Source organism: Henckelia pumila, chromosome 4 (assembly GCF_033568475.1).
Source record: "Henckelia pumila isolate YLH828 chromosome 4, ASM3356847v2, whole genome shotgun sequence".
Taxonomy (NCBI): Eukaryota; Viridiplantae; Streptophyta; class Magnoliopsida; order Lamiales; family Gesneriaceae; genus Henckelia; species Henckelia pumila.
Window position 1 is genome coordinate 57673803 of NC_133123.1, and position 14000 is coordinate 57687802.

At 36.1% G+C, this 14000-nt stretch overlaps 3 protein-coding genes across 11 annotated transcripts; 1 reads left to right on the top strand and 2 right to left on the bottom strand.

The window, feature by feature from the left end:
• The first annotated feature begins 663 nt into the window (after positions 1 to 663).
• On the top strand, positions 664 to 3481 carry LOC140865248 (protein AUXIN RESPONSE 4). Its single transcript, XM_073269815.1, has 2 exons — positions 664 to 1973; positions 3006 to 3481. Exons 1-2 carry the CDS (start codon positions 774 to 776, stop codon positions 3210 to 3212), a joined length of 1407 nt encoding a protein of 468 aa, XP_073125916.1. The 5' UTR covers positions 664 to 773; the 3' UTR covers positions 3213 to 3481.
• Positions 3482 to 3619: 138 nt separating this feature from the next.
• Positions 3620 to 4760, bottom strand: LOC140864923 (protein SRC2 homolog). Its single transcript, XM_073269335.1, has one exon. It carries the CDS (start codon positions 4633 to 4635, stop codon positions 3781 to 3783), a length of 855 nt encoding a protein of 284 aa, XP_073125436.1. The 5' UTR covers positions 4636 to 4760; the 3' UTR covers positions 3620 to 3780.
• Positions 4761 to 9422: 4662 nt separating this feature from the next.
• LOC140860221 (uncharacterized) lies at positions 9423 to 13723 on the bottom strand. Of its 9 annotated transcripts, none has more exons than XM_073263114.1 (6): positions 13442 to 13723; positions 13338 to 13351; positions 13112 to 13176; positions 11748 to 11939; positions 10002 to 10146; positions 9423 to 9691 (listed from the first exon to the last, which is right to left on the bottom strand). In XM_073263114.1, the coding sequence occupies exons 1-6, from the start codon at positions 13476 to 13478 to the stop codon at positions 9443 to 9445; spliced, it is 702 nt and encodes a 233-aa protein (XP_073119215.1). In that variant the 5' UTR covers positions 13479 to 13723; the 3' UTR covers positions 9423 to 9442. The 9 variants fall into 9 exon arrangements, with proteins under 9 accessions (XP_073119215.1, XP_073119219.1, XP_073119221.1 ...); XM_073263118.1 differs by having other exon boundaries at positions 11748 to 12715; positions 13442 to 13473; XM_073263120.1 differs by having other exon boundaries at positions 11748 to 11944; positions 13338 to 13723.
• Between the last annotated feature and the right edge of the window lie 277 nt (positions 13724 to 14000).

Consider the following 14000-nt stretch of genomic DNA (forward strand, 5'->3'; position numbering starts at 1 on the left):
CTTATATATATAATCAGAGATGATTAAATTTTTAAATATGATTTTTTTAACATACAAATATATTATATTAAAAAAAATTTACATCAATATTTTATAACAAATGAAAGTAATGAATATATGAATAAAGAAAAAAAAAAGAAAGTAATGGATGTGGGTAATTTTTTCCAAAAAAATTTAAAAATTCAAATTTAGTTCATTTAACAAAATATGAAATGTACATCTAAAAAACAAATTATGAAATGTAAATCATTTTTTATTGAGATAATGAAATATTGATAGAATTTTTATAAATTTAATTATGCAAACTTCATTTTTTATTTATTTTTAATTATTTAAATATTGATTAAAAAAATTTTACAAAAAATTAAAAGGGTCGTCCTGGACCCGAAACGGACGAGTAACTTGTCCGGACTCGGAATCCAGATCCAGGATCCGGACCCGAACCGTAACCGGCCATGAACGGACTAGTTAAAGGTCGGTTTTTTGTTAACCCGGACCGAAACCGAACGCGCCCATGTCTAGGTGCAGTTGTTGGAGATTTATCATTTCCCCAATTATCAACCAAAAAAAAATTAATTTGTTATGCATCTCGTGGCTTAAGGCATTCATAATAAAAATAGTTTTTATTTGAATTTTGATTAAAAGACGATATTGGGCATTAAAGACAACTTTCCCAAATTTCGACACTAGGAAGTTGAAAGGACCTAAACATGGAGGAAGAGTCTCAGTTCCCGTTGTTTCTACGGGCCCTGAAACTCTAAACCAGAGCAACAATGGCGATCATAACCGAAGAACCTGATTCTCCGAAGCCTCTGCTTAAGCAGAAGCTTGAGCCTCAGCCAGAGCCGCCGCCACCATCACGGCCACCGTCTACACACATCTCTTCCAGGAACCCATTTCAGTTCTGGTTCTATTTCACACTTTTCACCTCCATCTGTACTCTAGTCTGCGTCCTTCTCTCTTCCCTGTCCGCTCAAGATCCCAAGACTTGGTATCTCAATCTTCCCGCCGATCTTCGTCTCCATTATTCCAGTGGTCGCAGCATCAAGGTACAGACAGCCCCTAATCACCCCCAAGTTGATGTCTTTTCCCTTCAGCAGGGACCCACTAACTCGGATAGTCATGTTTTGATTGTACATGGCATAGGCTGCAGCTCTTTTGCTTTTCGCGATGTTGTTAAGTTTTTAGGTCTTAGAAACGTCCACGCCTTGGCTCTTGATCTTCCGGGATCAGGGTTCTCGGATAAATCTTATGTTGTGGTTGAGGAGAATGTGGGAGGGAATGGCTTTTTCGGTAGAATGTGGGAGGTTTATGCGGAAATAAAGGAGAAGGGTCTGTTCTGGGGATTTGATCAGCTTGTTGAACAAGGATATGTGAACTTTGAGGAGAATGAGATTCGTGTTTCTAAAAAAGAGATCATTAAGTCTATTGAATTCGGTAGTGAAGAAATGGGTAGGGTGTTAGGCCAGGTGGTGGATTCGATTGGATCGGTCCCTGTGGACTTGGTCCTGCATGATTCTGCATTCGGGTTGAGTGCCAATTGGATTGCGGAAAATCGAGGATTAATTAGAAGTGTCGTGGTCCTTGATGGTATCCCAAGTGGAACAACATGGCCACTCTGGACTTTGGAGGTGCCTGTGGTGAGGCAAGTAGTGTTGGGTTTTAGGTTCGTGTTTGAGAGAGTTGTTGCAAGGTGTTGTATAAAGTCGGTTGGCACACCAGAGGTTGAGGCACATAGGATTCTATTGAAGGGGATGGATGGGGGAAGAGCAGTTGGTGGTGGTGTGGGGAAGAAGCTGAATTTTAGCTTTGCTTTGTCTGAATGGAGCAGCCTAGATGGAGTTAAAGATATGCCCATCCGAGTGATTTGGTCCCGTGGGTGGTCTGACTCATGGACGGCTGAGGGACGCCATATTGCTGATTCCATTCCTCAGGCTACACTTTTCACACATTCTGGAGGACGGTGGACACAGGTGAGAATCCAGTGTACATGCGTTAATTTATTTCACTGCTTAAAATGCCTCGAATGGTTTGTTTTCTTGTGAATCTATGGGGTTTAGGGCATTGACAGGTTTGTTGGCTCACTAATTTATGATATGAAATATTTTCAAATAAGCTGGAGTAAAAAGCAAAATGGAACAGATTCAGGTTGTTGGTTGAGCTTGTTGCTATGACCTATCTTTTCAGGAGATTGTAGCCTAAATTCTTGTTGATTGATCGAATCAACCTTGCACTTGTCCATTTGCCTGTTATCTCGTTAAGTCGAAAAAGCCATTAGCCATACTTATCGGAATCTAGCCCAAGATTAGGACCTTCAGTCCTTTTTCCTTTACAAGCTCGTCTCTTGAATGTGGTTTGAGTAAAATTCTCTGTCATGGGAGATGATTACTTCTCCTTCCTCAATTGTTTCATCCTCAGTGCCACCTCGTGTTTGCTCCCCATCTGATTCCACAACCAGCAGATAAACTGATTAGGTATGCACCGACCTTATGCGTTAGCATCAATATGATGCTACACCTTCATCTCCCTGGATCAGAATTCTTCACCAGCGGCAAACCTTGGATTTACATGCTTCAATTTTTTTATAGGATTGCGTAGTGTATTACTGGTGTTTGATGGAAACCCATTTTTTTCCTTTTGTTTTCTTTTGTGGTGTGATATAACATTGGTCTTTGACCAATGCTGCATTCTTTTAATCCTTCGAACGGCTCTTAGGCTTAGTAATCTGCAAACAGTAATTGCAATATTTGTTGTGGTGAACTGGAAATTAACAAGTATTAAACCTCAAGATTGAGCACAGCGGTTGATGAACAAATTTTGACTGTGTTTGTGGTCTTGGCTGTTAGCTTGTGGGTACTCTTATTTAAGCCTAGCCACAGGAGCCTGAAAAATTGGACGGTAATTAAACTTATCCTGCTTAAATTCAGAGTGAGAAAGAGGCCATTGCTGATGTTTGTTTTTGACATACTTGCTGATGCTTGTTTTTGACATATTTGGTGGTGTAGGAACAATACGCAGAAGAGGTAGCTGAAAATATTTTCGAATTCGTTTCTTCTCTACCAAAATCGACTAAACAACCCATGGAAGAGCCAACATCGGAACACACACACATACAACAGATGGTTAATGAAGCTGAAAGCACTGATCACCACCATGGCCACGGCGGATATATGGATAATGCATATGGTCTTCATCATGGATGGGGCATGTGATTTCGTTTCATCGATTCTGTGAAAATGGAAGGATGGATTACAGACCGGATCTCATCGGTTCTCCTTCGAAAGGTCAAGTCTTTCTTGAGTAGTTACAGAAAAGAGAAATTGGTCATTATTTGTTTGCTCTTATTGCGTTTTTTGGAAGAAGATTTGCCCGTTTGCTTCAGAGCTCAATGTTTGTAAAATTATTCCTGCTGCTGTATCACTTTGCACTGTCTTCATTAGATACGTATTTGCCTTATTTCATATATTATTATATGGTTTTCTGATAATTTTGAGCATCATCTAAAGAACCCATTATTTCTCTTTAATTTTCAGTCCAATTAAAAGGTTAGTTTTTAAGGTAGAATTATTATAAATTCCTTTATTTCGACCTTAATTTCAAATCAAAATGCAAAATAAAGTAAACAAATAAACCAGTCAAATAATTTTTTTTAAAAAAAACACTGTACACAAGGAGATCGCATACCTTTAATAATACCTCATTAGAATTATTTGAAACCTAGGAAATTAATACATAGGAGAAAGTAAAATGGAAGAAAAGGAAAGGGCATTCCGACTGAATCTAGAAGTCACCCATATCACCCATGGCGTCATCGTATCCATCGGCGTACGCCCCCGCGTCCCCAATGTCCGACACCATTTCTCCGACGAGCAATCCTCCGAGCAATCCAGCGCCTAATCCCATCCCCATTCCCCCCATCCCCATCTTATTCTTCTTCGGCTTCTGTCCCGGCGGATACGCACCGTATCCCCCAGGGTACCCGTACCCCGGCGGCGGAGCTTGGTAGCCATAGGGACCCGGCGGCGGAGCTTGGTAGCCATACGCACCTTGCTGTGGGTACCCAGGATAGCCGCCGGCAGGAGGGTACTGCTGAGGATACCCCATTCCTGGATAAGGCTGCGAGGGATAGCTCGACCCAGCACCATGCTGCGGCGGCGGCGCGGCGGGATACGCCGTCATGGGCTCCTCCGTGTGTTTCTTCGCCTCCTGTTGGTGCGTGAATTTCTCCCCGAAACGGTAGGAGATCTTGAGCGAGCCTTTGGGTTTTCCCGACGGAGTCCGAACCTGGTACTCAACAACCTTGTCCCCGGATGGATTGTTCTTGTACAGATCATCGAGTGGGATCGTAACGGAACCGATCTCCTTATCGCTGCCGAGCGTGCTCTCCGCCTTGATCTCGAAGAGAATGGAGAGGCCCGGCTTCGTGAGATAGGGGTCGTCGACGATTATCTCCATGCGGTGATTCCATTTGGGATGGGTTCCGCAATCCTTGTCCACAAACGTCTTCTTCTTGGATTGGGTATACCCTTGGATCGACACCACGGCATAAACGTCCATCTTGGAGAACAGATTCATATCCTTCAATCCTTCCGCCGATATCACGGTGATGTTCAATGGCCGATACTCCATCTCCATTCTTCGACTTTGATCGAAATGGGAAACTGATGAAATCCACAAAAATTGTGAGTTTGATTTTGTTGTGGAACACGAGAGGTAGAGATGAGATGATTGTTGCGAAGATTATGGTTTGATTATGGGATCGAAAATCTTGCGGTGCGTATATATAGTAGAGATGGTTCGATCAACCGACTCTGGAAGAAACGAAGAAACAGGATATTATTATTATTATATAATTAATTGTAGAATATTCTAAAGATTGTTTTTTTTTTTAATTTTATATTTACTTTTAAAAAGAAAAATGGATGGATGGGATATAATTACACATAATGAATGGATTCTCCACTCCGTGTGCAAAACGAGTGGATACACATATTTGCGGTTCAATTAATTAATTAATCAAATCCTTGGAGCAATTTACAATTTGTTTAATATTTGGTTTCTTCTTTGATTAGTGTTACGATAGGTAGAATATAAAACAGATGTGGGAATGAAATATACGTTCTCAACTCGGTTCCTGTCGTACATTTGATGTGATTGTAGGGGTGCAAACGAGTCGAGTTACTCGTGAGCAGCTCGGTCAAAGCTCGACTCGAGCTCGGTCGCACCAAATAACTGTAGAGGTGTAAACGAGCCGAGTTACTCGTAAGCAGCTCGGACATAACTCGATTCGAGATCGTTTTGACCGAGCTCGAACTCGAGCTTCAAATATATGTATTCGAATAGCTCGCGAGCTACTCGATAACACACATATATATATATATATATATATATATATATATAATTTTCGAGCTCGAGCTATAGACGAGCTCGAGTAGTCAAGTACAAGTCGAGCTCGAGCAGTATGGTACTCGAACTCGGCTCGGCTCGGTTCGATTGCACCCCTACCTATGAGATTGAGAATAATATCAATGATAAAAATTTAAATGTTATATATTATGATGTATCAATTTTCGGTCCAAAATTTAAAATTTGATCGAATAATATCGTTACTTTTTATTTCACTTATTGTTCCCATATATATGTGAAAGTTTTTATAAATGTTATATATTATGATATATCAATTGTTGGTTCAAAATTTAAAATTTGATAGGATATTATCACTTCTTTTTAATTTCAATTATATATATATATATATAAATTATTTTATATATATATATATATATATATAATATATATATAATGTGACAATTTTTTGTTTAAATTTTGAAATTTGATCGGACGTTAAATATTTTTTTTATTTTAGTTAATTTTTTTTTGTATCCATATGTAACACCCGATATTTTAAATACGTAAATCCGCATGCATAATTAGGATATTTAATTATTTAAATTTTAGATTTATGGGTTAAATAATTATGTGAATTATTTGTGCATTATTTAATTTATTTTTAAGCATTTAACCCATAATTAGTGATTTTTATGATTTTTAGTATTTTAATTATTTTATCGCGTAGACGGGACCGTGGACGGACGAGATGACAACTTTCTAGCCAATTAATTTTATGAGCCTTTTTAGAGCCCTAAAATATTATTTTGAGTTTTATTATCTCAAAATTTTTAGTATTTAATTTTATATAATTTTAGGAGTCCATTTTTATTCAAAATAAGCCAAAATATTGACTTTTTAGTATTTTTAAAATTCCCTAAATTTATAATTTCTGGATTTTCATGTGTTTAACTTAAATTATCATATTTTAACTTTTATTTAGAGTTTTAAAATTTTATGTTTATTTTATTTAAAACTTTTAATTATCCTAAAACCTATTTTAATTAAAAACCTAAACCTAATCTCCCCAAACCCCACGTTATTTTTCCACTCAGCCGACACCCCTCCTCCATCTTCATCTTCTTCCTCGAACCAAAGCCAAGGAGACTCCATAGCTCGATTTTCTGTAAGTTTTGAAGGGTTGTTCATCGTTCGTCGTCCCGGGAATCGTTCTACGCGCTTCTAAACTCAAACATCGGTGAAAGGCATGATTTTCTTCCCTATTTTTCGTACCTATCAGTTATTATTGCGTGAGTATTGTTTGTGCATCGAATCTTCAAGTTTTCAAGGAAAATATTTCGGTTTTGAGGTTTGAGACTTGTCCATGCATTTTGCTTGATCATTCTCACGATTTTCCTTGGCATGGATCGTTCTAGCTGCTGGTCAAGGTTGATAGGATGTCTAAGGTGGGTCTAGGCTCAAGTGGCTCGAGGGGCTCGAGCCAAATGAGCCTAGAATCAAGCCAAGAGGTGATCGGCTCCATGGTAGACGCAGGCTAGGGTTTCGGATTAAGGGGCTTCGGGTTCCTTGGCTAGGGTGCATGGGGACCGGGGCTGGGCTAGGTTCAATCCGCCCAGGCGTGGGCTACGTCTGGGCGGCGGCGCTCCGGCCAGGGGCAGCCGAAGCGAGGCGGCAGCAGTCCCTAAAGGACTGCTGCACGCGGCGGGCGAGAAGGGGAGGGAAGGGGGAGTTTCGGGTTTAGGGTTAGGGGGTGGTCCGGGTCGGGTCTGTGGTCCGGGTCGGGTCTGTAGGTTAGTGGGTCGGGTTAAGTTGGTCCGGGTCCGGGTTTGGTGGGCCGGGCTCGAGTCTTTTTATTTTTAAAGTAATTTATGAATTAATTGGTTTTTGGGCCAATTAATTAGAAATAAAATTATTTGGACTCCCAAATAATTTTATTTGGGCTTTTAAAATTTTAATTAAGTTAGTCCATTAATTTTATGGGCTTTTGAGCCCATAAAAGTTATTGGGCCAGTCTTTGGGCTTTTGGGCCCATTGGGCCAGTTTAAGTTGTTATTGGGCCTAAAATGTTTTATGGGCTTTAAATTATTTTAATTGGGCTTAAAACAATTTTATTGGGTTTAAGTATGTTATTGGGCCAGATTTAAGTAATTGGACTTGATTGTAAGGGCCAGCAGTCCAGGACCATCCATGAGAAATTTGCATGTGTCCTGATTATATATTTAATTATTTTTATGCATTGAAGTTATTTTAATATTTATATGTTAGTAAGAAATTAAATTAAATATATATGAAGGACACGCATTTTATTTAAGTACATGCATTCATGAAATAATTTTATGCATGATTAAATGTTTAAGGTTGAGCAATAATAAAATATTTTATGTTGGAAGTTGAAGTAGTGTGACAATTTAAGGGGGATTCGTCCCCATATGTGAACTATTGAAGGGCAGTTTACTGTCAATTTAAGAGGTGATTCGTCACCGCCACGTACGTTGGTTTCCACGCTGATCAGTATTTAATGTATGATTTAAGGTTACACTACGGATACAACCATGCGATGTTAGAAATTTAACTGCTCAACAATATGTATGTATTATTTTATTTAAGTTAATTTAAGTTATGTTTATGCCATGATATTTTTAAGCATGCTCATTCATGTATATGTTATGTATTAATATTTAATTGTTTTAAATTATTTTAAACCCTTGTTATGTTAGCATGTTGGGCCTCTAGGCTCACTACACTGGTATGGTGCAGGTGAGTTCGTAGAGGAGGCTGTAGCTCCTACCGGCGGCGAGGACCTATGAGCGGACATGCAGTGACCCCGTGACCGTGATAGATGTCTGAGTCATATTGCATGTTTTAGTTATGTCAGCATGTTACACTTTTTAATTATTTTTCAGTGGTTGTGGTTTTGAATATTTTCAGTGCATGCAAATTTTACATTATTTTTCTTATGCAGTATTTTTTTAATTAAATGTTTGACTCAGATATTTATTTTATTTAAAGAATGAAATTTTTATTTAAGTTATTTAATTATTTATTTATTTTAAATCTTTTTATTCTGTGCATGTATGTATGGGCATATATGTGCATATTTTATTTAGTAAGTATATAAAAAAAAAAATTCGCATATTTATTTATTTAATAATTATAGAGTTAGGGTCGTTTCATCATATGTATGTAAAAAGTTTGATAAATGTTATATATATGATGTATCATTTTTTTGGTTCAAATTTAAAATTTCATGTGGTGTTATCATTATTTTTAAATTTCAGTTACTTTTTTTGTATTTATCTATATCTGAAAATTTTCATAAAAGCTATATATATGATTTTTTGTTTAAATTTTGAAATTTGATTGGATGTTATCATTACTTTTTTTAAATTCATTTTTTTGTTCATATTAATGTGACTATAAATCTATACATGATAATTGTATCAATTTTTAGTTTCAAAATTTGATTCGATCGAATATTATCATTATTTTTTAATTTTATTTAATTTTTGTGTGTACATATATATGTATATGATTATATAAGTTCTAACCGATATAACCGATGTTATGATTCGACCAACTTAAAAATATAAAATACTTTTAAACATCTACATTCATTATATTATTTCATTTAAATTCAGTCATGGTTTTGAGTTTTTGTATTGATTTTATATATTTACTTCTTACTACTCTATGATATCAGACAAATAAGTTTTAAAAAAATCATAATAAAGAAATCTGATATTTATTTATTTATTTATTTATTTTAAATTGAAAGAAATCAGATGATGTTGATTAAGGATTGGGTTGTTTATAAACCACCATGAACAAAATTAATGGAATATTATTGGAGATAATTCTATCTCCGTGTTTAAAAGAACGTGATTTAACCTTTTTTTAAAAAAAAGAACGTGATTTAAGAATATTTTTGTAAAATTATATAAATTTTTATTGAATTGATCGTGAATTAGGTAGTAAAAAATATTTAATTTTTGTTATAAATTTATTTAATGTGAAAAGAGAGTGGAGAAGAAAGTATAGAAAAAATTGAGTTTCGAGAATAACTCAGAATTATTTATTCATTGCTGAAAACTCTTATTTATAGGATACAACTATAAGAAATAGATAAAAATGGGGCTGAAATACAAAACAGAGAACAAAATGGCCAGGTATTTACGGGCGGGGGCGAATGGTCCAGAAAATAAAGTATTAGAAAAAACATGTTCAAGCTGATCAAGCACATGAAAAATCTTGGGCCCAATCCTCTACAAAATCCGGCCACACCACCGTCAGCAAACAAATTTTTTACCACTTCTCTAACTGTTGGTTTTTTCTCATGCCCCATCACCTGGAGTACATCGAGTCAATGTTATAAAATTGAAAGACCTACTGGAATGTGGTCCCAAATTTATAAATAAATCTTTTAAAATAACAGAATACCAACAGCCGAAAAATTTGAATATACTTGAAACCATGGGATTTTTCAGTGTAAGTTTAGGCATCAAAAAAAAATTTGTTACAAACAGATAAATGACTATTAATGCCAATGCATATATGAAATGACTTCAGAGTTATTCTGTAATGGCCAATAAAAAGTGCACAAAAAATTAGGAAACATTCAGAATCAGCAGAAGAAAAATGAATAATAATCTGAATACCTGTAACCGAGTTTTAATAGTGTCCAGTGGGGTTGTGATGCATGATGCAGTAGAACCAGCAAAAATACCCCCAGCAGCTTGAACCATTACTATTTTTCCTTCACTTGGAGCAGCTCCAGCAGGTTCATCGATGTGGCCTAAAAGCCTGGCAGGAACAAAATAAAAAAGGTAACCTAACAACCGGAAAAAATATCAAATATTTGGTGACCAAGACTTCCAAGGAGGAGAAGAACATACGGAAAATGCTTATTCATACCGAAAGAAATATATTTACCACTCAGTTGGACCTTAATATGTCATACAATGTAAAAGTAAACAGCCGCAAAAATGGCATGATAACTAAAAAAATCATAAGACAACAGTGACGTAGGAAGAACAAAAAATTAAAGAGAACACTTTTACATGGTTTGGCTCAATTGAAGCACACTACTAGGAGAAGTTAATGATAAAAGTATTGACAACAAGATGTGACAGATTTTGGTATCCCAATCAAATGCCATCACTTACTAACACTCTATCCAAATTCAATCACTTACTAACACTCTCATTCCTGTATCTCTGGACATTCATTTGTAAAGCCACAAGCAATGTCTAAGCCATGGCAGAGAAATATTGATACGATGTTATACAAATTACTATGGAAAAAATATAAATACGTTATTTGGCTCAACTAAAGATGCATCTCGATGTAAACATTGACAAATGTACAGGTTTAAGGGGCCAAATTTTTGTGTTAAGTAATGACAAAAAGACATGTTTTTGCTGAACCTTTTGTGTAATGTGAAGGTCGTTAGATATTCATTGATCTTAACATTTTTCCAACTTGGGTAGGATACAAATTCCTTGATTTCATTCCAGTTGATTCAATATAAATGTGCCAATGGGAGTTCACGCACACAGTGATCCAAATCAAAACATGAATTCCCTCACATTAGTAGGGAAGGAAATATGGTGGCAGAAGCATTGGCGAATTGGGTATTTGATGTTTCTTTGTAGAAGTTTCTAGGTCAGACATTTGTGCCCTTTTAAAACTAAATACAATTGATTTTCCCTTCTTTCAACAAATGCTAATCCTTCTTGTTTTTTCTCTTCAATGAGAGGTTTTGGTCTAGTCTCTTCGTGCATTTTTCATTTTGTTATTGTTATTTCTTGTTAGGGGTCAATCTCAAACTTTCGGTCTAGTGGTAAGTGGTGTTTCTTTAAAAAGAAAAAGCTATTATTATATCAGCAGAAATGCTCTATATCATTTTATAAGCAGTGGTTAGTAAAAACCCGTACATATATTTACGAGTATTCAGAAAGAACTTGCGCTCACTATTGACATTTGATGAAATGTCAGCTCTGTGCACTAAAATGATACCCTTAGCAAACTTTTGCAAACTTGTTTCATATAATAACTAGTAGCAGGAGAGATAAGCAATTCCTTATCTTTTCCTCATCTTTCGGAACAGTACTTGGAAATAAATCGAGAGAAATTATGTTCATACATTTATAAGTTGACATGGAACTATACATGCAGTTTAAGTGCAATAAGGAATTGAACATTACTTTTTCATCCTCCATAGAAAACAATAGGCAGCTCAACTAAGAATTATGTACTTTAAATGTTACAAAATCACATAAAACACCATAAAACCTACAGATGAAGCATTCCCAAGAAGAAAACATTTGACGAAAATAAAGAATGAAGCTCGTTCATTATTGATTCCGATAGATAGCAGTAAATGCTGAAATTCAAAGGCATACCTCCAGAGTACGCGTTGGATTGTACCATAACTTGCCCACCAGACAACGCTAGATGGCGAACAAGTCATAACAAAAAGACCAAATCCTCTATATAATCCTCGAATACCATCGGTTTTAATAACCTGACGAGTAACATCCAGGACTCCCGTATATGTCGCATGGCCAGAATATCCTTGCACCATTAACCTTTGACTAACCTTCTCAGAAGATAACATTCATTTAATTTATGTTTCTTAATTGAAAATCTTGCAAGGAAAAAACATACCTTTTAAGTAAAATTAGTATGATTGGGACAAGAAATATGCTGCCCCAGAAAATGTGTAAACAGATTTGTTTATGTTTCATTCCGATTTATACGATGTCAGTAACAATAGAAAGAGAGCAAAAGAGATAGAAGAGAGACAAAAAAGAAAGATGTCAAAAAACTTTTTTAAAAAAGGTACATAGTTTATTTTTTGGTGTATTTCCAACGGATCCATATAATCAAAATACAAACATTTCAGGTAATTAAGAATTGCTCCAAATATTTACCCCCACTGAAGTATAGATAGAAATATGATAGTAAAGAAAAAATCCCAGAAGAAGCATTCACAGCATACCACGTCAATTGGAACAAATACAACTTGTGAACAGAGAGATGCCTTTTCCATTTCACAACCAAATTTATTAATGTTGATTATTCATTCACCAATTAAGGATAAATGACATACAAAGTATAATTGAAAACAACATAACCATGGCATCAAAATCTAAGTAAGTACGGACGGTATCTATGCCTCGTGCCAATCGTAAAACACCGGTACCACCAACTATAGACAACTCACGATCACCAACAGCAGATAGAGGGTTTCTTCCAAACATGGAGAGCGTATTCCCGTTGTATTTTCCGGTCGTGAAAACGAAATTCATGCTCGTAGCTACCGCCCCTTCGTTCAAGTCCGAATAACCGATCAACCCCTGACCTCGGCCTATTGGGGCAGAGTTTAAATCGGTTTCGACTGTTAGTAAGCTATCTGCCATTATGAGTCTTTCGAAATTGGTTCGCACAACATCAAAACCAGGTCAACACATAGAAAAATAAAATGGGAAAAATCGCATGCACCAATTTAGTTCTTAATTAATAAGATAAATTAACTTCAATTTCAGTACATGAACTCGCAATAGCTCAAAGATTCAATAAATCAAAGCAAGCCTCGATCTTTTCCCCTAGCACGAAAAGAGAATTAGACCGGCGAGATAATAACCTTCTCACCCCTTTCAAGCTTCTCGCATCTTTAAACTACTACACGGAGCTCATCATCGGAAAAATAAAGGACACTCTTTTGTCGCAAAGGGAAAACATCAAAGATCCATTAAAAAATAACCTTATAATCGAAGTTACACAGACACCCTTACGGCACACCCAATTAATCAACAATGCACCTCGTTCCTGCAATCAAAATCTGGAAAAGAATTTAAAAAAATAAAGGAAGAAAACAACAGAATTAAACCGATTGACGAATAATAAAACAACAATCGAAACATGTAACACTCAAAACCACGAAAAGGGGAATCAAAATGCTCCGTTTCTCACAGAGAACACGACCGTACCTGTTGATTCAACACTGCAAAGATGAAATTGCGCAAAAAATAAAGCTTAGGTCACGATTTCTTGCTAGATTGGCATCAAAACGAAGCTTAGGATGAGCTCTAACCGAATTCTAGCTCCAATAACAGATTTTCGATGCCCATGGCAGCGAATCGACGACAAGAAATGGGTGGCTAGGCTTGGGTCTTGGTGGAATCGTCATGAGAGCACGAGAGAGGATGATTTTTCTTATCTTAAGATGGGCTTATTGGAGCTCACTTGAAAATCGTCTGATGAATCGAGCAAGACCAGCAAAAATCGACATGGAAAAGCAGATTTTGATTTGAAAGAGAGAAAAAGGAGAAAGGGATCGGAGAAGGTGATCGAGAAGGGGTTTGGGGATTTTCGGTATATTTTCTCACGTTATGGGGGGTTTAATAATATTTATTTTAAGTTTTATTTTAAATAAAAATAATAGTTCTTCTACAACACTTATTAAAAAATGTTGTCATACATGGGAAATAAAACGCTCATAGACAACACTTTTAAAAGCGTTATCTTTGACCTAAAAAAATGCTAATAGAAAACGCTTTTCTAAAAAAAACGTTGTCTTTGATGAAAAAAAAATATATAACGACAACGTTTTTCACTAAAAGTGTTGTCTTTTAAAAAAATACAACACTTTT